Below are 21,076 nucleotides of genomic sequence, written 5' to 3'. Positions count from 1 at the left end.
CACCATTCTGGACCCTATTTCGGCACGGGCTCACCAGGGGCTATGCAAGAGCTCGTGCTCTGCCCCAACGCTGCTGCTTTCGGGCTCCTCCATCCCTCTGGCCCCCAGCTCTCTCCGCCAGCTTCCACCTGCAGGGACACGGCTGCTGGGCCTGCCGGGATGCTGGGTGCAGGTGGTGGGCACCCATGGGTGGGTGCCGGCAGCTCCCTGGGCGCTGCCCCGCTCGGGCTCCCCCGGGACCCCCACGTGCGGCTCCTGAGCAGCGAGACCGGAGCCCCCGTGCGCCACGTCACTATTTAATTAGACGTCCCTGATTAACAAAACTTGGCGTTCGGCTTCCTCCTGCCCTCATCTTTCCTGGCTCCGAATCAATGGCTTTGATATGCTAATTAGGGAGTAATTTAATTTCAAAAGGCCGCAATTAACAAGGGTGTTGTGGACATGCTGTAGTTAAGCGGCGTAATCTAATTTGCATTAGTAACAAGCAGGGACTAATTAGAAGCTTAATTAGACACTTAGACGGCTCTTGTGTTTACTTTCTTAATGAAATGGAGTGGGGTGCTCTCTTTTTTTTTTTTTTTTTTTTTTTTTTTTTTTTAATCTTTTCAAGAGCACAGCGGAGGGAAGCGCAGGATGGAGCCGCGGCCCCGGCGTGTGCCCGGCCCCACCAGAGGGGTTTCGGCCGTCCCGGAACTCGGTGGGGAGCAGCCGGGGCCGCTGCCCACCCTGGGTGCTGCCGTGGGTGGGAGCGGGCTGGGGTCCCGAGGAGAATCACCCATGGGGTTTGCAGCAGTCGGGACATCCCTGATGCTCGTGGAGTGTCCTCGGTGCCGCCGGAGCATCCTTGGTGCTGTTGGAGCATCCTCAGTGCTGCTGGAGCGAGGTCTGGAGAGAGAAGCTTGCTCGGAGGGAGATATTTTGGAGCTGAGCAGGAGCTGCACCATGTCCAGCGCTCTCCTAGGGACTTTTCTTGGTGGTGACGTTCAGCTTTCCAGATATACTGTGAGTAGGGCGAGCCAGCTTTTTGGGGAGGAGACAATCCCTTCCCAGGTTGTTGTCGCTGGATTTCCAAGTAGCGGCAAACGCTCGCCGCTGCCTGATGGCCCTGGGGTGCTCGTGAACCCAGCGGGGGTGAGGGAGGCTTTGGGGTGGCCCCGGGGAGAGCTGCGGGCGGGCAGCTGTGCCCAGAGCTCGCGGTCCTGCCCAGGAAAGTTGCTGGGAGCAAGATGAAAGTGGGAGATGAAAGTGCCCAGAGGTGTGATCCCATTAAAGCGGTGCCTGGGCTTAGCCAATCCTTGGTTCCTTAAATCTCTTCTAATTTACAGTAATGCTTTAGATTCATTTTAGCTCCCCTAGACTTGTATTTTAATCCCCTTTCCACATTTCCATGTGTTTATGTGTTAATTAAAGGGTAAAAAGCCATTCTCCGAGCAATCCCGGCTGCTGCTTCTCCTCGCGGAGCCAAAGCCTTTTAAGATTAGCCAGCCACTTCCCCAAGCCTTGCTCGGTGCAGGATCCGGCCAGGCAAGTTGCTCAACTTCCCATGGCTCGGAGCAGATCCGCTGCCTGCGCCCCAGCCTCATGTGCGCGCGCCTGCTCCTAGCAGCACGCGGAGCATCCCGCCGTGACGCGGGATTCCCGAAGGTCTCAGTTTATCCGGATTCCTGGAGGTCCTGGATCCACCCCCACTGCTGCCCAGCTTTTGAGGGATTTGCTTGATTCGTGCTGCCGGTGCCCGTGGGAGAGGTTGGCGGCGAGCCGCGGTGCCGTGGGGTGCCCCCGTCCTCGTCTCTGCAGCTTGGCGAGGATGGAGCTGGAAAAAAGGGTTGGGGAGATCAGTTTGGGGCTGGGGGGTGGAGAGAGGGGCGGAAAAAAGTCTCCGGAGCAGCGTGGTTGGGGTTTGCTTGCAAGTGTCTGGTGTCATCGGCTTGTTCTGCGCTGGCACAACGCGGTCCCGCAGCGGGGACATGCTGGGCACGGGGAGCATTTTCCCATTTCCAGCTGCTCCTGGGCGGTCGTTCCCAGCTGGGGTGCGCCTTGGTTTGCATCAGGAGAAGCTGAGGCAAAGGACCAGCTGCGGGAGGAATGCGTGCAGTGCCCAGGCCTGGTTCATCTCCATCGGATGCTCCGAAGGCGACTGCTTTTGGCGCTCTCTGTGCTCATGTGTCCCCCCCCTTTGCTGCGTGGCTCGGCTGCTGCCAGAAACACCGCACCATAACTTCCCTCGGCCCTGTGGGAATAATTCCTTGCCCACCTCTGCTCTTGCCCTGCTTCGGTTTGGGCTCTTGGAACCTATCGGGGGCTGTGCCATTCGTTTCCCCGCCCGTGCCGGGCTCTGGTTTGGGGTGGCAGCAGCACGAGCACGGCCGCGCACAGCCCGCGAAGGGAGGCGCAAAGTTACAGAGCCCCCAAGGACCGCTGTAATAAGGGTGTTTAAAAATAGGAGAAGCAGCTAAAATAGGTGTTCGGGCTTCTTAGGAGCTTGCGGCCTGGGATGTACCTGCTTTTGTGTGTCCCGGGGGCTAAGCAGCGCTATTTGTGTTTGCATCCGTTGCGCTGAGTTGGGTGGAGGAGAAATCAGCATCACCGCGGTGGGTGGGTCGGGGTGCCCCAAAACTCCTCCGGAGCAGATGCCTCATCCCTTAAAAAGACCTGCGAGCCCCGTGCATGGATCCCATGTCCTTCAGAGCAAGCCTTCGCCCCAAGCCAGCCTCCAGGTTCGTCCTCCCCTGTCTGCCAAGGGTCCCGAACGCTTCATGTCGCGACGCGCAGGCACCCGTGGGACGGCCACATGTGCACCCCATCTGACAGCAAACCCCCTGATCTGTGCCTGCCCTCCCGGGGAAGCTGTGGGCATCCATCAGGCTGTTAACTGTGCTAATTAGAGAGTGCAGAGGTGTTAATTGGAAAGCCCTGGTATCCTGCCTGTTTTTGGGGGGGGGGGGGGTCAATAAAACTGAATTGATGACTTGGCGTGGCGCGCGCGCTTTACAGGTTAGTGGCAAGTCAGGGGATGTCAAGGCAATGTTGCTGCTCAAATTAAGCAATTGTTAATTAAAAGGCGACCGTAATTAATATACTCTCATCGCCATATGGTACTGCTAAAGGCTGGGGGATTCTTTATTTGCCATTCCGCTTCCCTTTCTTTGTCCTGCGAAAGGTGTGCACTTAAGTAAAAGGGAAAAAAAAAAAAAAAAGGAAGAGTGCTCATTCAGTGAAATGGTTTTGAGTCTGCGATGGTAATTAGCGATCCATTTGCGCAGCTTCTGTTGCTCATTGCCATTAGAGGGGTCCCCTCCCCTCCCCTTTTAAGTAAAACCATCATTTTGTACTTTATCTGGCTGTCGGATCTGCCGGGCGGGGACGATCTGGCCAGGGGCCATGCCTTCGTGCCTGGGGGAAGGTCTGATCCCGATTAGACCCTCTGGATCCCGGCATGAGGGAGAATCCCTAAAATATTGGCTGTCTGGGGCGAACTAAAATAGATGAAAAGCCGGCGCTGTGATGCTGCACAGACCTCCGTCCGTGCGCGGGGACGCACATGTGCCGGAGCACTTACGGAGCCCAGCGCCTGCTCCTTCCTAATTCACGGCGGCACCGCAGCGCCGCAGCCCTTGGCTTCATTATATACATACATTTTTTTTCCTTTAAGGTTTTGTAAAAGTTTTATGTGAATGGAAATATTTTCATTATTATTATTATTGCTTTCTTTTATGACTTCCCTCGCAGCGCTGGGAACCCAAACACACCAGCGTCCCGGTAGGGTTTGCGAGCGGGAAGGCGAGTTTACTAGACTTGGAAAGGGACCGGCGCTGGCTGCGGGATTCGCCCGGCTCTGCTGCATCTGCTGCAGCATCCTGGCCCTGCTGGGGGAAGGCGAAGCAAGCCCCCGGCTCCGGCTCCTCGATGGGAAGAGATTTCCTCCTAATTCCCAATAGTTAGGCTTCAATTTATGCCCCGAAGCCAGGAAAGTTTATATCCTTTCCAAAACTTTTTTCTTCCATTTTTTTTTTTTTTTCCTTTTTAATACTTCCTGTTGTAACTCTGGATATTCTTGTTCTCCATATAAAAGTCAAATCCCTTTTTTTTTGAATCCTGCTGAGTTTTTTGGCCGTGGTGATACCTTGTGACTCCTGGACAGGCCCTGTCGCCGCTTTGCTTTTCCCTGCGGGGCTGCGCCCCTTCGGAGCTGGGGCTTTTCTGAAGGAAAGCGAGAAAAGTTACAAAACCAAAATCTGTTTTTTCTAAAGGCTCTTGTGGGGCGTTAAGGGGCCAGCGAGCAAACGTGGTTTTCAAGGACAAAAGGTGTTTTCTTGCCTTCAAGGGCTCCCTTCCCTTCTGGGCGCCTGAGACCTTTGCTAACAGGGCTGAAAGCCCCGTGGGGCTGGGAGGGAGGAATCTGGGGCAATATCAGAGGAAACAGGGGCTTCGTCTCTTCCAGCTTTTTCGCTCCTAACTCAGCACCTGCAGGCGAGCATCCCTTCCTTCTCCCTGCCCTTCAAAGGCAGCTAAAACGCCGTAATCCCGTTAACCTTGAGCTCTCCCGGGGCTGCCGGTGCGTCCCCGTGCAACGTGCACACGCGTGTGCTTGCGGCGCGCGGGCTGCGGGAGGGAGCCAGCAGCTCCGCATGGGAATTAATGTCAGTCATATACCCTGCGGAAATGACTTTTGAAATGCATATAATCTCAAACATGCAAATGAGAAGCTTGCTTCACCCTGTTTAATATGAATGATCAGCTTCTGAATAGCTATTATTACACGCCACATTTCAGCAATTATGTTGTTCGCGGTTTGTCTTTCTGTCTTTTGGGGCGGGGTGGGGGAAGAAGGGGGAAAAAGAGAAGAAAAAAGGGAGAAATGGTGTTCCTTCTCCCCGTCCCTCTTGCTTTATTTATTCCACTCCTGTTTCGAAGTCGCGGGCCGGCTCTGAGCGGTGGTGGTCGATGCCGTTTTGGTTCTGATGTGGGGAAAGAGGAGAGAAAAGTGGGGGTAAAACTGCGTCCTCTGCCCTTCTGCAGGGCAAAACGTGTGTCGGGAGGGAGGGAGAGACCCAGCACCCTGCCTCCCGTCTGCTCCGAGCTGCTCGGGGCTGGATGTGGCCCTGGGGAGCCGAGGGGTTAAATCTCTGTGTGCTGGGGCTGGGGGTGCTCCCTGTTCCCAAGTCCCGGGGCTTTTGCTTCCCTCTGGACCCAGCACTCCTGCAGGTGGATCCCATCCCCAAGTCCTGCAGCATCCCCGTGCTGCTCCTGCGCAGAACCCAGGGGGGACACGAGGATGCACGGGGCTTTCACAGGAGGGGACCCTGCCGGGGTCCTGTGCTTTGCACAGGGGGACCCTGAGCTTTACAGCTAATGACTTACCCGCTAATTAAACCCAACCGAGGTCTCTCCGAAACCACTCCCTGCAACTCCTCGGGAGTCCCTCCCCTAGCCGGGCTGCGCTCCTTTACAAAGTAGCTCCACGGGATGCTCGGCGGCGAGCACCCGGTGCTTGTGCAGCCGGCCGTGACGTGCCAGCACCACCAAATTCCCCAGCCTGCGGCCACTCCAGCTCCTGCTGGTGCCCCCCCGGCTCCGTGCGGTGCTTCAGGTGCTCGTGCTGGGGAAACCGAGCCCTGGCCGGTCCCTGAGATGGCTGGAGTGGGGTGCAGCACCCTGATCCTCTGCCCTGCGTAATGGGACGGTGGTCAGGGATAAAAGTCCTGGATGCAGAAAAGTGGTGTGCCTTCCAAGAGCCTGTGCTTGGGGGAAACGAAGCTCAAGAGATGCAGATGCTGCTGCCAGGGGCTGGAGCAGGGAAGGCGGGTGCTGGGTGCTGGAGCTGAGATGCTCCGCGGGGGCTTGGTGGAGATCGTCGAGGTTTTCAGGGCGAAACGCGCAGCGCCAGCTCCACATGCTTGGTCTTCAGCTCCATCGAAACTCTGCAACTTTGCCGCCTCTGTCGTCTCTGAGCGAAACATTTCGTTATTTGTGGCTCTGTGAAAAATTCTCAGCTTCCAGGGTATCCGTCAGGCAGGGGAAAAGCCAAAAAGCACAGCGATTCCCCAGGGGATGGGGTGTGCTGGCAGCACCTTGGGAACAGCTCGCGCCACTGCCCGCACCCACCCAGCCTATGTTTGATTTTCCGAAAGCTTTTTTTCTTTTTCCCCCTTTTTTAAAAATTATTTTTATTTTTTTGGAGTGCAGTGACCTCAGCTAAAACTGGGCGTAGCCCGACCACGAAGCAGGCACTGGGTTTGAAAGTGGGGGTGCCGGCGGGGGGCTCGGTCTCTTTTCTCAGCCTCTACTTTTCTCCCTCCTCGCTCCTCAGGTCCTGCTAGCAAGTCATGATGGTTGAATCCGCCTCGGAGACGATACGCTCCACTCCCTCCGGCCAGAACGGGGTCAGCAGCCTCACCAACCAGCCCGATGGCGGCGGGGGCGGCGGGGGGAGAGAAGGAGCCGCCAGCGGGGAGGCCAACGGAGAGATGAGCCCGGTGGAGCTCCTGCACTTCCAGCAGCAGCAGGTAGGACGGATGCCCCGGCGTGCTATGGTGCCTCCGTGAGCTGGTCCCACTATGTGGGAATGGTTCAGGGACCTCTGGGTCCACCTGGTCCCCACCCCCTGTGCCACCAGGGCCACCCCAAGCAGAGTGCCCAGCACCACGTCCAAGCAGCGTTTGAAGATCTCCAAGGAGAAGCCTCCACAACCTCTCTAGACAACCTATTGCAGGCTTCTCTGAGTATTTAGGTTGGGGCAGTGCTAGTTTTCACCCTCCCCGTGTCCCCAGGGCTGGTTGCACCAGCCGTGGTCTCTTTGCGCCCATCCTTGTCGAGGGGTGCAGGTGCTGGATGTGGGGTCCTGGCTGTCCCTGCCGCAGGTGGCTGCGTTTTGGGGTGGGGGGAGCAGGTCCTGCCTGTCCTGGTGGGGTCAGCACGCTCCGACCCCCTTGGTGTGATGCAGGAGGGCTTTGGGGACAAGATGAAGACCCGTTGATGGCAAAAGCAAGGGCAGGTTTTGATCTGAGCAGCATTCAGGCATCCAGGTGGGCGAGCAGAGGTGCTCCCCCAGTTTTTGGGGCTCATAGTGCATTAAGATGAAGAATTAACCTTGCATGTGTGGTTTAAAATACGTGTAACGGCCTAAAACATGTGTGACGGCCTAAAACACGCGTGACAGTTGTGTGCATGAGCTCTGTCCTTGCACACACGTGTGCACCTCGAAGGAGCCCTCTTGGTGCGTGTCCCCCGGGGCACCCGGTGCTCTGCCCGCGTCCCTGCGCACCCGCAGGGAAGGGGGCTGCGTGTGCGTGCCTGCAGGTTACCTTTCAAAACAAACTTGGGCGAAAACATAAATTTTCCTCCTCGGATACTAAATAAGGCAATGATCCCTGCCTCGTATGGAGATCGCCTCCCTGAGCCATAAATTCCAGCGTGAAAGCTGTAAAAAATTGCTGTGTCTGATACTTTAGTAGTGAGTGCTGTAAATCCATTACCTGAATAACAGCCGTTTCTCACGCAGTTAAGCCCCTGTTCCCCTGATCTGAAGGGTAATCATGCGTGTAATGCTTCTGCAAGTCACCCCTGCCGAACGTGCCGCCGCGCTCCCCTCCCCACGCGGGGGATGGCCCCGAATTTCCCTTTGCTGGAGCCAGGAGGAATTGGGGACACCTGTTCCGATATGGCCAAGGCAATGTGAGCGGGTGGCACGCTGGCAAAGCAGTGTAGGAAAAGGAAAAAGGGTTTTCTGCGGGGTGCTGGTGCTTTTGGCTCGTCCCCGTGGCTGCCCTGGTGCTGCGTCCCCAAATCCTTGTGGGTTTTCTCTCAGCTCAGCCCCCGGATCCTGCCCTGCCCAGCGCCTGGGCTTCATTTTGTGTCTCTTCCTTGGGGCTCCCGCTGTAATTACCCTGGGAAAGTCGCTGGCACGTGGAGTTATTAAGGGAGAGGGTTTGGTGAACTTCCAAACCCAAATGACATCCGCAATGACAGCACCTCGGGGCCGGGGGGGAGGCATCCCGAGAACCATCAATCTTCATGCTCCAGGGCGTGGGGCTGAGCGGCAGCTGGGGTCAGGAATAAATGGCCCCGTACAGAGAGTTTTGCACAATTAGGTGCTTTATGGAGGCCTTACACCATCCGCGGGAGCATCCAGCATTCGCCCCCGGTGCTCCTGCACCCTTGGGTGCTCCTGTCTGACATCTCCCCAGGCCCGGCTCCCGAAATGTCTCCTCGTGCTGCTTTTCCTTAGTTAATTGTGTGAACACTCTGGAGGTTTTTGGTGGCTGGGAGGGGCAGAAACCCACCCGAGTGCCCCCACCTGAGCTCGAGGAGCCACTGGTGGCTTAAAGCTCAAGGGTTTGCTTGGATGGGGTGGTCCCCAAGGGGGGCTCGTGCTCTGCCCATGGGTTTTGGGGCCAGTTTTGTACCTCCTGGGGCAAGGAGGGGCGGCTTGGACCTTTGGTGCCTGAGGTCCATGGGCACCTGGCTCCCATGGGTGGGTGCTGGACCCTTTGTGCGGTGCCACCATGTCTTCTACGGGTGGAAGAGCAAACCCCAGGGGTTTGGGATTAAAATATGTCCGTGTGGAGGCTGCCTGGATGCGCATGGGCAGGAGAGGAACTTTTTAGGAGGGGGATTTGCAAGTCGTGGGGTGCTCAGGACCTTCTGGGGCTGTTTTGTGGCCTCCTGAAGCAGGCTGCCACGTGTGTCCGTCCCCCCATCCCAGCTCTCTGCTGTCCGTCTGTCCCCCCGGCAGCAATTCCAGCCCCCTCTTTACTCCCCAGCTCCTCGAGCGGCCGCGCGTCGCCCCCCCCCCTCTCTCCCCCCAGCCTCGAGGGACTCGGCGTTGGGGTTAAATCCCTGGATTTCAATGGAGGGGGCCCTGGGCTGAAAAACTTGAATAGGACGCAGGGCTCGCATTGTGCCGGGGCTGGCGGAGGGGAGAGGTCGGCTGGGGGCATGGGAGGGCTGCCCGGCCCCCCGGCATCTCCCACCGCCGTTGCTGTGGGAACGGCCAGGAGACCTCCAGCGAGCCGACATCCCGCACCCGGCCTCCAAAGCGCCCGCTGCCCGGGCGCATTAATGAGTTTTGTAAGGTGGGGGCCGGCCCCGGCCTCCTCCCCGGTAATCCTCGCCGGGCAGGAAGCAGGGGGCACGGCACTGACCGGGCCCGGCTTCAGGATGGGGGTTTCGGGGGGATCACGGGTATTTGGGGACCCCCATTGATGGGTGATGCGTGGGGCTGAGCCATTGAGCCAAATCCCGATGGGTTGGGGCTTTTGGGGTGTGGGGGTGTCCCCAAATGGCTGCAAAAAATCTGGTGTCCCCCATGCGTTCGTTGTACCTCGCTCGGCCGTCGCCGCCTGGATTTATTTGCAAGTGTTTGCTGCCCAAAGTGGGGGCGAGGGGGTGGGTTTGGGCCCCCCCGCTATTAAATAGGGACATTCAGAGCCTCCCCGGTGCCCCCAAGGAAAAGGGAGGCCACACAAACTCAGGACACCTTGCACGGGACCGGGCTGTGGTGGGACCCGGCGATGCCGCAGGGTGCTGAGAAAAGTGCGCCTGGCTCAGGTTTCTCCTGCGCTGGGGTGTGTTTGTGTGGTTTTTGTTTGTTTTCTTTTAAATTCCACCCTAAAATCCGACTGTGCAGGCCTGCACGGTAGCGCTTCCCAACTTGCAGTCCTACGGAAAAGGAGCCATCTGGAAAACCCAGCTACTCCAGCATTGTTCTGGGTTTTATTAGGCAGAAAGTAAAAAAATATATATTTACAGTTTATTGCAGACACGTAAAATCAATGGTAAGTTATTAAACAAAAATAAGGCTTTTAAAAGAAGCAAATCGGACTTTTTCTGCAGTTTGAGAGGGGTGTGGATGGGGGGAGGAGAGGCACTTTGCCGCGATAGGAAAGATACCGTTCCATAAAACATGTGATCACATCTCAAATATATTGTGTAATCCGCTATTATTAGGGTATTTAAGATAAAAACGAGACCAGAGCACTTAAGGGAAACTCATCTCTCTATTAGGTTCCTCAATCCGTATTTCATATTTTACTGAGTACAAATGCAGGAGGGTTTGGGTTCTTTTTTTCTCCATTTTTTTTTCTGCTTTTTTGTGGGGCGGAGGGAGGGGTGGGATTGTCAGGAGCTTGTTCCTTGTGTTCTTCATTAGTGGAAATGGGTTTAACCCCTCGCCTGGGAGGATTGAAGAGTCAAGAGTGGAGGAATAAAGTCCAGAAGTATTAGTGTGTGCCGCGAAAGGGAGAACAGCTGGGGCCGGGAGAGAGGCACGGAGCTGGTTGCAAAAAGGCCGTTTTTTTATTTTTTTATTTTATTTTTTTTCTTCTCTCCCTGTGAAGAATTGTGTCATTTTGTTAATTCTGATCTCTTCGAGCCATTTGGTTCTGGTTAAGCCAGACCGGGGCTGGGCCGGGTGGAAGTGCTTTTCAATATGGCATCATTTACCATTAATATCCAGCTAAAAATATCTGTGTGTGTTGTTTTAATGGCTCTAATTCTGGAATGCGACGATGTCATTTTTATGAGGTTAGTGTAAAAAGTCTTTTTTAATTTTTTCATCCCTTCCCAACCTCTTTTTATCTTCCAAAAGGAGCGGAGGGAAAAGAGAAGATACAGGCTGCCGATGCTCTGCCCCCCTTCCTCGCAAAATCCTGGGGTTGGTGTAATTTTTAGGGTGGTTTTTAATGCGCTGGAGGTTAAAACCCCGTGCGAAGCTTTGATCCCGTCCAGGTGGAAAATCCCTCCGCTATTTTTGGGTGGCGGGTCCCACCCTGGGCAGGGAGCAGTGGCTGCGCTTTTGGCTCCGGCAGCTGCGGCGTCCCTGCACCGGCAAAGCTGCGAAACAAAATACCTGCTGGGGCAAGGGAGGTTGAAAATACCCCGGACGAAATTTTTCCATTGCTCTCTCTGGTTCTTGAGGAGTGCTCGTGGTGCTTTTAGACCCGGGGGTGTCTCCATCCTTGCCAAACTTTGGAAGCTCTTCACCTGCTTCTTCTCTGTTGGAGCAAGTGGTGATGACCTTGGAGAGGTTCAGTGCTGGCAGCTTTCATGGAGTAAAAGGTGGAAGATAAAGGACAAGGGGATAACGCAGGGGCTGAAGTGGAATTCAGGCATCCCAACCAGTGCTGGTGAGCCGTGCTCTTCTCTCCCTGCTTCCTCCATCACCTGGGCCTGATGCAAACTTTGTTTCCCCGGGGGAAAAAGTGAATTTTGTGATCCTTGCCGGGAGGGAGGTAGCCAAAAGCAGCCTCTCCTTGCCGGCTGGTGCAGCCTCCATCTCCATGCATCACAGGGCTGGGGGCATCCCCTCCGTGGGCATGTCCGAGGTGTGTTTTATTTACCCCCCCTGCTTCTTTTAGCCTTTCGTGGTGCTCAGGAGCTCAGCTGCAAAGCAGCTCACGGATGGGGCAGCGCCAAAAGTGGACGGAGATGGGAGCGCTGAATTTGGGGGAGGTTTCCTCCAGCATGCTGACAGCTTGTCCGGGTACTTCTCAGGTTTGTGGTCACCTTTAAAAATACCTGTGTAGAAACCAGGGTAGCTACAGGTTGTTTTATTACGGGCCCTGTGCTGTAGTGCTGCCTCATTAGAGCAATAGTACAGAATGTATCGAGACGCTGGCGAAACCTCGTCCAAAATTGTGCAATGGAGTTTTTCGTGCTTGGAAAGAGTAAGGCAAAAAGCTAAAATAATGAAATGAGCAAAATCCAAAATTTGAGGTTCAAATCTTTCCTGCCCCATCTGCTGGGTCTGGGGGCTCTCGGTGTGAGATATGCAATGTGCCCCTCCGTGGGGCAGCGTCACCATCCTCATCCTCTTCCTCAGCCCCGAGCCCTGCTGCTCTTGAGGAGGGCAAAGCCAACCAGCATCAGCTCTTGACGTAAGTGTCTGAGACATTACAAACTTTTTTTATGGGATAATTTGCTGATCAAAGGGAGCCATCCAGGAGCATGATGAATTTGACACAACCCATTCGTTCCTAATTACGGGTAACGTGCTAATGACTCTTGAATAACACCATGCAGCAGGATACAATTTAAGAAAAATCATTTTTTCTCCAGTTCGTAGACCCAGGAGGTGAAAGCACATCTGCTTTTAGGGAAGAAGACTTTCTTCCCTCTGCTTTCTCGTGTTTTGAGCCAGAAGGACAGACTGGGCGACACCCTCTGTGCTTACCCCCCCCGGGGGGCACCTGGGGCTGTTCCTCCTGCCTTGGGGGGGGGAACGTAATGACTGCAGATACCAAGGGTGCCCTAATTTCTTCCCAACTATCGGCTCCTGAGTGCCTTTTACCTTTGATCTTCCCCTGGTATGACATTTTCGGGGCTCCCCGTGCGCACCACATCCACAGCATCCTTTGGTCCGCGGCCGAGCCCGATTTGGGCTTTGCTTGGAATCACTGCCGGGCGGTGGGGAGGGAGGGAAGGGGGGCAGCCGGGGAGGCCCCCATGTGCGATTGTAAGGCCATGTCATTTTTTCCTGTAAATCTTGTAATTTCGTGCTTCAGAGCACAACAAAGTGAGGGAGCCAGCGGGAAGTGAATTAAATTCCCCCCTGAGATGCCGAGCGGGGCGGGCGGCCGGGCCCCCCGTGGCCCCGGTTGCTGGGGGCTCGGTGGCACCCGTGCCAGCCGGGCTCCTGTCCCCTCCCCAGTGCTGGCACAAGCCACCTTCTGCCACCGGTCATTTGCCAGCTCAAATAAAACTCAGCGTGGAGTTTGCAGGGATTGTGGAGCCTCCTAAAGACTGGGGGCTGCCCCGCAGCTCCCCGCCAGCAGCGCTGCTGCTTGCTGCCTTTGCAAAAAAAATTAATAAAACCCCAACAAGCAGGGCTTGGGGGTGGCATCACCTCCAGTATCGGCTCTCAGAGGGGTTCTGTCCCCTCTTATCTCCCAGGGATTATTTGGGTTTAGAAAGAGAGATTCTGGGAGCAGCCCTGTCTTGTGCTTCGCCTGCGTGCTGTAGTGAGCCTCTGCTCGGCCTTGGCTGTGTTTTCTCCACCTCCGTGCTGATTTTTGCCCAGGTTTTGGGGGAACCTGCCTCCCCACGTCACCCCATCCCACTGCCTTTAGCACGGTGGCATCCGTCCCAGCCAGCCAGCAGGGTCATGGCAGTCCTCGGCACGTGGCTGTCCCCGAGCAGAGATGACTTCTCCGTGCTCCGGAACCAAACTTGTGTCGGTGTGCTCCAGGGCAAGCAGGAAAGCTCTGTGGCTGGGTGACAAGCAGCAGGCAGCTCGTTTGCAGAGCAGTGACAGGGTGGCACTGGTGTCCCCGTCCCCAGCAGCGTGCAGGGCTTACCTTCCTTTGCCCCTTCATTGCACACAAGCCGCTTCCATCAGCTCTGCGCAGCCCTTGCAAGCTGCAGAGGAACTTCGCGTGGTGCAGACAGAGAAAGCAAATCCCTGCAAACCTCCATCAAACGGACACGTGGAGAAATCCGCAGAGCTCGGGCAGCCGGTGTGCACACGTGGCTGGGGTTGGTGGGGGATCCAGCACCCGTCCCAGATGGGTGCCTGGCTCTTCCCTGCAGGAGAAGCCGCGCGGGTGCTGAGCAGCCTTAGATTGACTTCCTCCACCCTTGGCTTTTAACTGGAATTACTGTTTTCATTTCAAAAAGTAATTAAAATATCAGACCTTGAGCTGTCATAACTGTCACACGGCTTTGTGTTCCTATTACCGATGCACATCTATTACGGTTAATAACAGGGAAATAACGTGCCCGTGGAGAAGCGCGCCCTGCTCTGGGGCTGCGCCGGCTCCACCAGCCACGGGAGCCGAGGGGGTTTTATTTTATTTATTTTGTTGTTTGGGTAAAGCGATGAGTTTGTGAGTTATTGGTTGTGAGGTTCTTGAGCGTCCCCAACAGCCCTTGTGGCATGCTCGGGAAGAAATGGAAATGGGAGAGCTTTGGTGCGGGTGCCAGGGTGCCCATGCCAAGCCTCGTCTGCTGCTGGGTGCACGCTGGGAGTGCAGGAGCTTGGCAAACCTTGGGAGGGGTTGCATTAAAATTTGGGGCTGTGAAAGCTGGGGGTGGCAAAGCCCTTGGGGAGCTGCTCCACGAGATGCCAGCCAGGGCCCAGGCCTCAGCAGTGAGGTCCAAGGCAGGGAAATTGCTTTTTCATTTGTTTTCCTTCAAATCCAGCAGCCCCCATCGCGTCACAGCGGGGCTGTCCTTTAGGACTGACTCCCTCTGGTTCTGAGTTTCCCGGACCGCAGCCGATCCCTCTGCAGCCAAAACCTCTGCTTGCAGCCTCCACCTTGGGCAGCAACCCTAAAATTTACCTCTTATTCCTCGAGCATGCTCCTACCACCTGTCCACGTGCACGGGGCTTTTATCCACAAAACAAAAAAGTTGTGGCACAACCCAGACATCCTTTGCTCTAAATCCGTCGCGTGCGCTGTTCCCGAGCGACCCCGCCACGGGGAGAAGTGCTAAAGGGGAGTTTTGGGCGGAAAAGCAGGTAACGAGTCCTGGTGGATGCTGCGCTGAGCAGCGGTGTCAGGGGGGAACGGGGATAGCAGGGGGGGAAATAAATGGGGAAGCGGAGTGGGGCTGTGCGCTGGGGCGCGTTCACACTGCGCGCACCGCTCCGGTTTGCATTCAGATTCATGGAGGCAGCGCGGGACCACCAGCCGGGGCACGACTTTGTTCTTTAGAGCTGGAAATGTGGCGAATTAACCAGCAGCCCTTCCTCTGAATTAACCAGCAGCCCTTCCTTGGGGCACACGTGGTGATTTACGGCCGGGGGGGCGTTGACAGCTGGCGAACCCCCGCGCCGCCCCCCACCGTAATAAAATCCTGGTGGGCAGGCAGGACCACAAGGAAGGGCTTGGTTGTTTGGAAATGTGCCCCCTCCAAAAAAAAAAGTTGCTTTAGAAGCAAAAATAAGGAGCGCACGAGGAAGCAGGGAGCGGCTGGGTGCTGCGGGGTTGGGTTTGTTGGAGCTTTGTTCCCCCTTCCCAAACGAAGCCCTTTTTGCCCCCCCACACGGGGCTGACCAGCCCGTCTGCATGCTCGCCCTGGCTCCTCTCACCTCCGAGTCTCTGTGGGATTTTCCTTATGGGAAGGGGATTTTCCATATGCATGGCTTGCAGTGCTGGTGCCTACGTGTGTTTCCGCCAGTGTTTTTTTTTTATCGATTTCATTGGGTTTCTACCTCTTTTGCCTGTTGTGCGACTTCGCAGCGAGATACCCTTATCCCTGCAAACAAGTGCGTGTTAAGGAAATTAATAACTCGAAGGCAAACACCCATAAAAATGAGCAGGTTTTATCTCGGTCACTTGTGCCGGTTGCTAAACTCCTGTGGTATCTTTGTGAGCTCCATGCAGACGTGCTCACAGGTTATTAATTTGGGGTGTAATCCTGCGCTGGCCGTGACCCGAATCTGGGTGGCGCCTGGGACTTTTTGGTGCTGCAAAGTGATGACCAGCGGTGTAATTAAATACACGCTCTGTCTTTAGACATGTGGGCTGCCAGCTTCAGCAAAAAATCGTGGTGGTGGCCCCGTGGAATAACCTAGCAGGGAGCCGGACCCTTCCTGCAGCTCTCCCGTGCGCAGTTTGGGCGCCCTTTGCTTGGGGCAGGGTGCGCGTGGCCGGAGGAGGGAACGGGAAGGGGCTGAGGCTGGCCCCGAGCGATGCCCTGAACGGCTGGGGACACAGCGGGGTTTGCAATGGGATGTACTGGTTGTACTGGTGTTGCAGGAGAGCGTGCTGGGGGTGCTGCCCTCCTTTCCAGCCGCTCGCTCACACCCCAGGAACAAAACCCGCAGAGACCCCGTGCGGCTGCCCCCTGAGCTGGAGGGCGAGCGTGCCCAGAGGGAGGAGGAGGAGGAGGAAGGGGGACGAAGGCAAAGGGGGCCTCTTCCTCCTGCCCACCCCAGTGTGTCTCTTTTGCAGGCTCTCCAGGTGGCACGCCAGTTCCTGCTGCAGCAGGCCACGGGGCTGAGCTCCCCCAGCAGCAATGAGGGCAAGCAGCCGGCGGTGCAGGTGAGCCCCAGGACCTCCCCCTGCTTTTCGGGAAGGGCTCGGCTGCAAACTGGTGCTGATGCGAAGGGGCCGCGGGCGGTGCAGGCACCAGCACGCATCACCTCCCCCTTCAGGATGGCCGCAGCATGCCCACGAAGAGTTAAATCCCCTGTAAACCTCCAGAAATTTGTTGTGTTTTTTGTTTTTTTAGTGTCGGCCCCTGGCTGCATGCACATCCCTTTCCTTTAGGTTTCCTCTGTAACAGCAGCTCGGGAGGGAAATGCTGTTGGGGACCAAGGTTGCGTGTTTTTTGGGGGACGGGGCACCTTGGTGGCCCACTTGGCCTCAGCACAGGGTCCAGCGTGGTGTGGGGCTGGAGGGACCACTGGGGTCCCCACCGTGTGCTGCCGTGGTGGGAAATGGTGCAGGGAAAGGGTGATGGATGGAGGGGAAGGGCTGGCTCCTGGGGGGTAAGAGCAGGGGGTGCCACAGGAGAGGACGTCGCCTTGTGCCACCCTGGCTTGGGGCAGCGTTTTGGGTAGCGGGTGCAGGGGTTCTCAAGAATTTGGGCACCTCAGGACTCGTGCCAAGACCCACGGGTGGGTGCTGTGGGTGGGACAGGATAAGGGACAGCCTGTTGGGGCTGGAGCCAGGCAGGTGCTCGTGCATGGGATGGGGCAAGGACCCATCTGGGGTGGGTTTTGGGGGGTACGGGCAGGAAAACCCAGCTTTGGGTGGGCGCAGCACCTTCAGGCTGCACCCATGGTGGAAGGGGGACTGTCCTGCTGCTCCTTCCCTCAGCCAGCCAAACGGGGCAGAAAACAGAGAGAAAAGGGGCAGCGAAGGGGTATGAACCCGGAGAGGGGCCAGGCAGAAAGAAGCAAAGCCCAAACGAATGGGAAGTGACAATTTAAATAGCTGTGCGGAGGGGCTCTCCCTTCAGGCTAATTAAATTTATCGGAGAACAGCAGGTTACCTTATTAGAGCCACGTGGGCTTAATTAACAAAGGAAAGTAATTAGCACACGTGCTCTCAGAGCTGGAGGTCCTGCCCATGCCAGGCGCAGGCAGCAGGGAGGAGGCGAGCGGGGCTGGGGCCGGGCTCCTCTCCTCCCCAAACCCGGGGAATTAAACCTCCCCCCAGCACGCTTCCCATTTATTTCTCCCCGTGCTGCAGAAATGCATCTTGGGTGCAAGCGCGAAGTTGCTTTTTCCCCCTCCATATCACCGGGTTGGCTTTTTTTTGGTGCTGGGGGCTGCCCCCGCGCGCCCCGGCGCTCCTGGCCGGCAGCCGAGACGCGTGGCCTTGCCAAGCTCCGTTTGGGGGAAATGTGAATTTCCCCCAAAATTCGCAAAATGGCTCAATTTCGGTGTGTGTGCAGTACCAGTGGAGCCATGTGGATGCCACCCTGTCCTTGTTGGGACCAGGGGAGCCCCTGTGCCCCCCTGGGTGCCCAACCTGCCTTGAAGGGGGGGACCCGCGGGCTTGGGAAGCACCAGGGAAAGCCGCAGCTGGGTCCGAGCAGCAATAATTAGTCAGGGCTTCTGCGGCACACAAACCAGGCGGCTTTTTCCAGCAGCGTTTTCAGGAAGGAAATGCAGTCACTGCATGGAAAATATCTGCGAAGGACAAAGGCAGTAAGAGTGAAGTCAGATTCCGGGAACCGGCGCCCCGCTCCCCGGCCGCGCTGCACCCGCAGCCTCGCCGGCCTCCCGTCGCCTCCTCGTGCCCTCGCCTCCCTTCTCCCACCTCCGTCCGTCCTGTCCGTCCGTCCTGCCGTCCATCTGGCCCGGCTTTGCCAGAGTTAACTGGATCTGCCGCCCTCTTTCCCCCCCCCCCCCTCCCTTTTGTGTTGCAAAAGAACTTGTGAAAGTTGTAGACGTGAGTCAGAAATAGCTCATAACTCAGCCGCCGGCCTCTTCCTCCCCCTGCCCGGCAGCTGGAGCGGGATCTGAACAAGGGGAGATAGAGGATTAAGCAGGCTCCTTTGAAAGGAAGTTTATCTGACGGCGGTGGTGTGGATGAGACTGGCCAGGACAGCCGCTAGGGGAGGAGGAGGAGGAGGAGGAAGGCTGGCTCCCAGTGCAGCCTTGGGCTGGGGAGGGAGGAGAGCGCCCAGGATCCCCGATAACCGGGGGAGAGCTGGTGGCTGAGCCTGCAAAACGACCAAGTGCTTGATTTCCACACCACCAGGGATTTTTTACGGGGGGGAAGCTGTTTCGTAGCCCCCCCAGCTCCCCGGTGGAGCATCCCAGCAGGGGCCCAGTGCCGAGCGCTCAGACCCCAGGAGCGCTGCGGGGTCCCCGCTCTCGCCGTGCCCTCGCTGCCACCGTGCCGAGGGGACGGGACGTTTGTGGGGCGCCACGCCAGCAGGAATATTAATGACAGTCGGCAACGGCACGCTCCTAAAAACAAACAAGGAGCTGCTGGGCTCGATAGGGATCTTGGGTTATGGTTTTCTTTTTTTTTTTTTTTTTTTTTTTTAATATGAACCCTCTCTGCCCCCAGATGCCTGGAGGTGTAGCTGTGCGCCGAGTCCCGCAGCTGACGCTGGGACTGCAGCTGCGTCTGAAAAAAAAAACCAACACCCTGAAACGTTTTTAAACGATTTGGTTTCCCTGCAACTTCAAAACGATTAGGCTTTTCGGCGGAGGCTGCCAGAGCCCCGTGTCTGAGGACTTTGCTGGGGATGGTTGGTGCGGTGCTCTTCCTGCACGAGCCCGGCGTGCTCGGGAGCGGGGAGGCTGCACGTGCCCGGAGGATGCCGTGGGGTTTTGGTGCTGGGCCACTTTCTGGCTTGAGACACTGCTGAATCACGGGGTGTCCATGGAAATTGTCTTTCTGGGGTCCCATGCTCACGGATTTGGGGTCTCCGAGCCATCGGCGAGTGACTCGCTGCGGTTACAAAGCCTCTGAAAGGGGAGAAGGGACGAAGGGCGCCGAGGGAAGGGGCGAGGAGTTTGGAGCAAACTGCGGGAAATTGCTTTTCTTTTGTCTGCTGTGGCGGGGAGGGCAGCGGAGCGGAAAAGTGTATTTTGTTGATTTGAAACTTGAGTGAAATGGGTAATGAAGACAGATCAATACCAGCCCTTCTGCGTTCCCATCCAGGAAAAAAACACAGCAGCCCGGCTGTCTCAGCTCGCGCCGCGATGGGTTTTCCATTGGAACTTGCGGCCCCGGGGTCCATCCCCTGCTTGCCCCCACTTCTGCCCCTTTTCCTTCCCAAACCCCGGCTCTCTCAGCCCGGGAGCCCCCTTCCACCGCCGCCGCATCCCCCAGCCAGCTCCTTTCAACTTCCAGCAACTCGCAGCCCAATTATGCGCGATTAGTGCTCCCCGGCGGGGCGCGGCGCTAATGAGGACGCGCGTCGGGTTGTGCACGCAGGGGATTGATTCCTCCTTTTCTTTCCGTGCAGCTGTACAGCGGGGGCAAGGCCATAATGCTGTGCTCTGACCCGGAGGGCGCAGCACCCTGTCCTCCCCGGGGCATTGCACCTCCCGGGTGGGCACAAAATAGCCCCGCAGCCTCCAACTCCAGCCCGGTGCACGGAGCTGGGGGTTCTCTTGCAGGACTGCTTGTGTCCAGTTCCTCTCTCCCCAGCCTGGTGTAAATCAGGAGAGCCCGGGTGATGGTGCTGAGCTTACGCCCATGGGTGGCTGCCTGGCCACAGGCACCTGAAGCTCTTGCAGATGGTCGGAGCTCACTCGGCCTCGGGGCTCGCGGTGCAGGATCAAGGCTGGGGGCAGGAGGGGATGGGTGCAAGCGCCTGCTCACCCCAGCGGGGCTGGAAGTGAGCGGGTTGTTTGCTTCCACCCATGGGAAGCGGGTGCTGGGGGGTCCACCCGGGTGTTCGCTCTCATCCCTGGCCCCTGACCTCAGTAAATGCAAAGCTGCTTGGTTGTGGCTCCTTCCCTCTCTCCTCCTGCCATTCCCAGCTCCCCGCCTCCCGAGCAGACGTCCCGGGCTTGTATCTGTTGGTTTTGGATTGGAAAAGGGTGCTTAAAAAAAAATAATAATAGCGCCAGCGTGTTTGCTGTTGTTTCTAATTGGGAGTTAAAACCCGAGATTAGATCAGAGACAAGGATGCGCAGAGCCTTGGGCTCTGCGGGCAGCGGGGAGCTGGCGTGCGCTGCGCCACGGTGGGACGAGAGCTTTGCTCTGTCCCCATGACCCCCAAACCCCCCTAGGTCGATAGGGGTGAGGTGGCAGGGTTTGGGACACACCTGGAAGTGGGGCTTTAGGTGTGGAAACGTAGACTCTACTTCCCCGTGGCCACGGTGGCTGCTGGTGGGAGCGACGGCTCGGTGTGGTGGTGCCGGAGGGTGGAGGGATGCTTCAAGGCTGAGCCGCCGGGGGGGTTTTGGCACTCCAGGGGGGTTTTGGCACGCTGTGGGGTTTCTGGCACTCTGGGGCTGACGGGGGCTCCCCTGGCCCCATTGGGAGGTGCTGCGAGCAGGTGGCCAAGCCCAGCCCAGCCTTCGGTCTGCGGCATCCCTCGCTCTGCCTCATCCCCCGCGCTGGCAGTGGCGTTCCCCTGGTACAGAGGACAGCGCGTTCCCTGCGATCCGCTTCCCGTAAAAAAAAAAAAAATAATAATAAAAAAAAGCATCGCTCCCCAATCCTGCTGCGTTTTACGCCCGGCCAAATCCCGTTTCGCGCAGCCGGCTTTGGCAGGGTTGCTCCGAGCTTACAGCGAGCGCCGAGCTTCCCCCTTTAACACCCGTCTTATTTTCCACCCGCCGCCTGCTTTATCCGCCCCCTCGCCGTCCGCCCCTGTCCTCTGGCACGGAGGGATTACAACCCCGACCGCCTGGAAAATCACCCCCTCAAGATTGTGTTCGCGAATCAGAGATACAGCGTCGGGGCTTTTTGTGAGGCAGCCAAAGCTGTTAGTAAGCAGTTTTGCGGGGTGGCAGGAGGCCAAGGAGTGAGTCAAGCCCTTCTCCAGCGCCGTGTCTGGCAGATGCCCGCTCGTCGCACACCGCCCGCGCCGCTTTCGGAGAGACGCGGCCGGGGACGAGCCCCGGTGCTGTGCCGCTGGGCGCTGCGGGGTCAGTTCCCAAAGGGGGGATGCAAAAGAGGGGAAAGCCCCAGATTCTGCTGCCGATGTT

General features: G+C 57.2%; 1 protein-coding gene across 19 annotated transcripts in view; it reads left to right on the top strand.

The window, feature by feature from the left end:
• The window catches only part of FOXP4 (forkhead box P4), a 59,271-nt gene that overhangs the window by 14,402 nt on the left and 23,793 nt on the right, over nt 1-21,076 (top strand). For 12 of the 19 annotated variants that reach the window (XM_040535587.1, XM_040535595.1, XM_040535591.1 and 9 more), the window contains 2 exons: nt 6,311-6,506; nt 15,897-15,986. In XM_040535587.1, coding sequence (XP_040391521.1) covers nt 6,327-6,506; nt 15,897-15,986 — 270 coding nt within the window. In that variant the 5' untranslated portion in view covers nt 6,311-6,326. The remainder of the gene's footprint in view (nt 1-6,310; nt 6,507-15,896; nt 15,987-21,076) is intronic. The other 7 variants (XM_040535603.1, XM_040535604.1, XM_040535599.1 and 4 more) reach the window with 1 other exon arrangement.

This window comes from Cygnus olor, chromosome 24, assembly GCF_009769625.2.
Source record: "Cygnus olor isolate bCygOlo1 chromosome 24, bCygOlo1.pri.v2, whole genome shotgun sequence".
Taxonomy (NCBI): domain Eukaryota; kingdom Metazoa; phylum Chordata; class Aves; order Anseriformes; family Anatidae; genus Cygnus; species Cygnus olor.
This window is presented reverse-complemented; position numbering and strand designations above follow the sequence as displayed.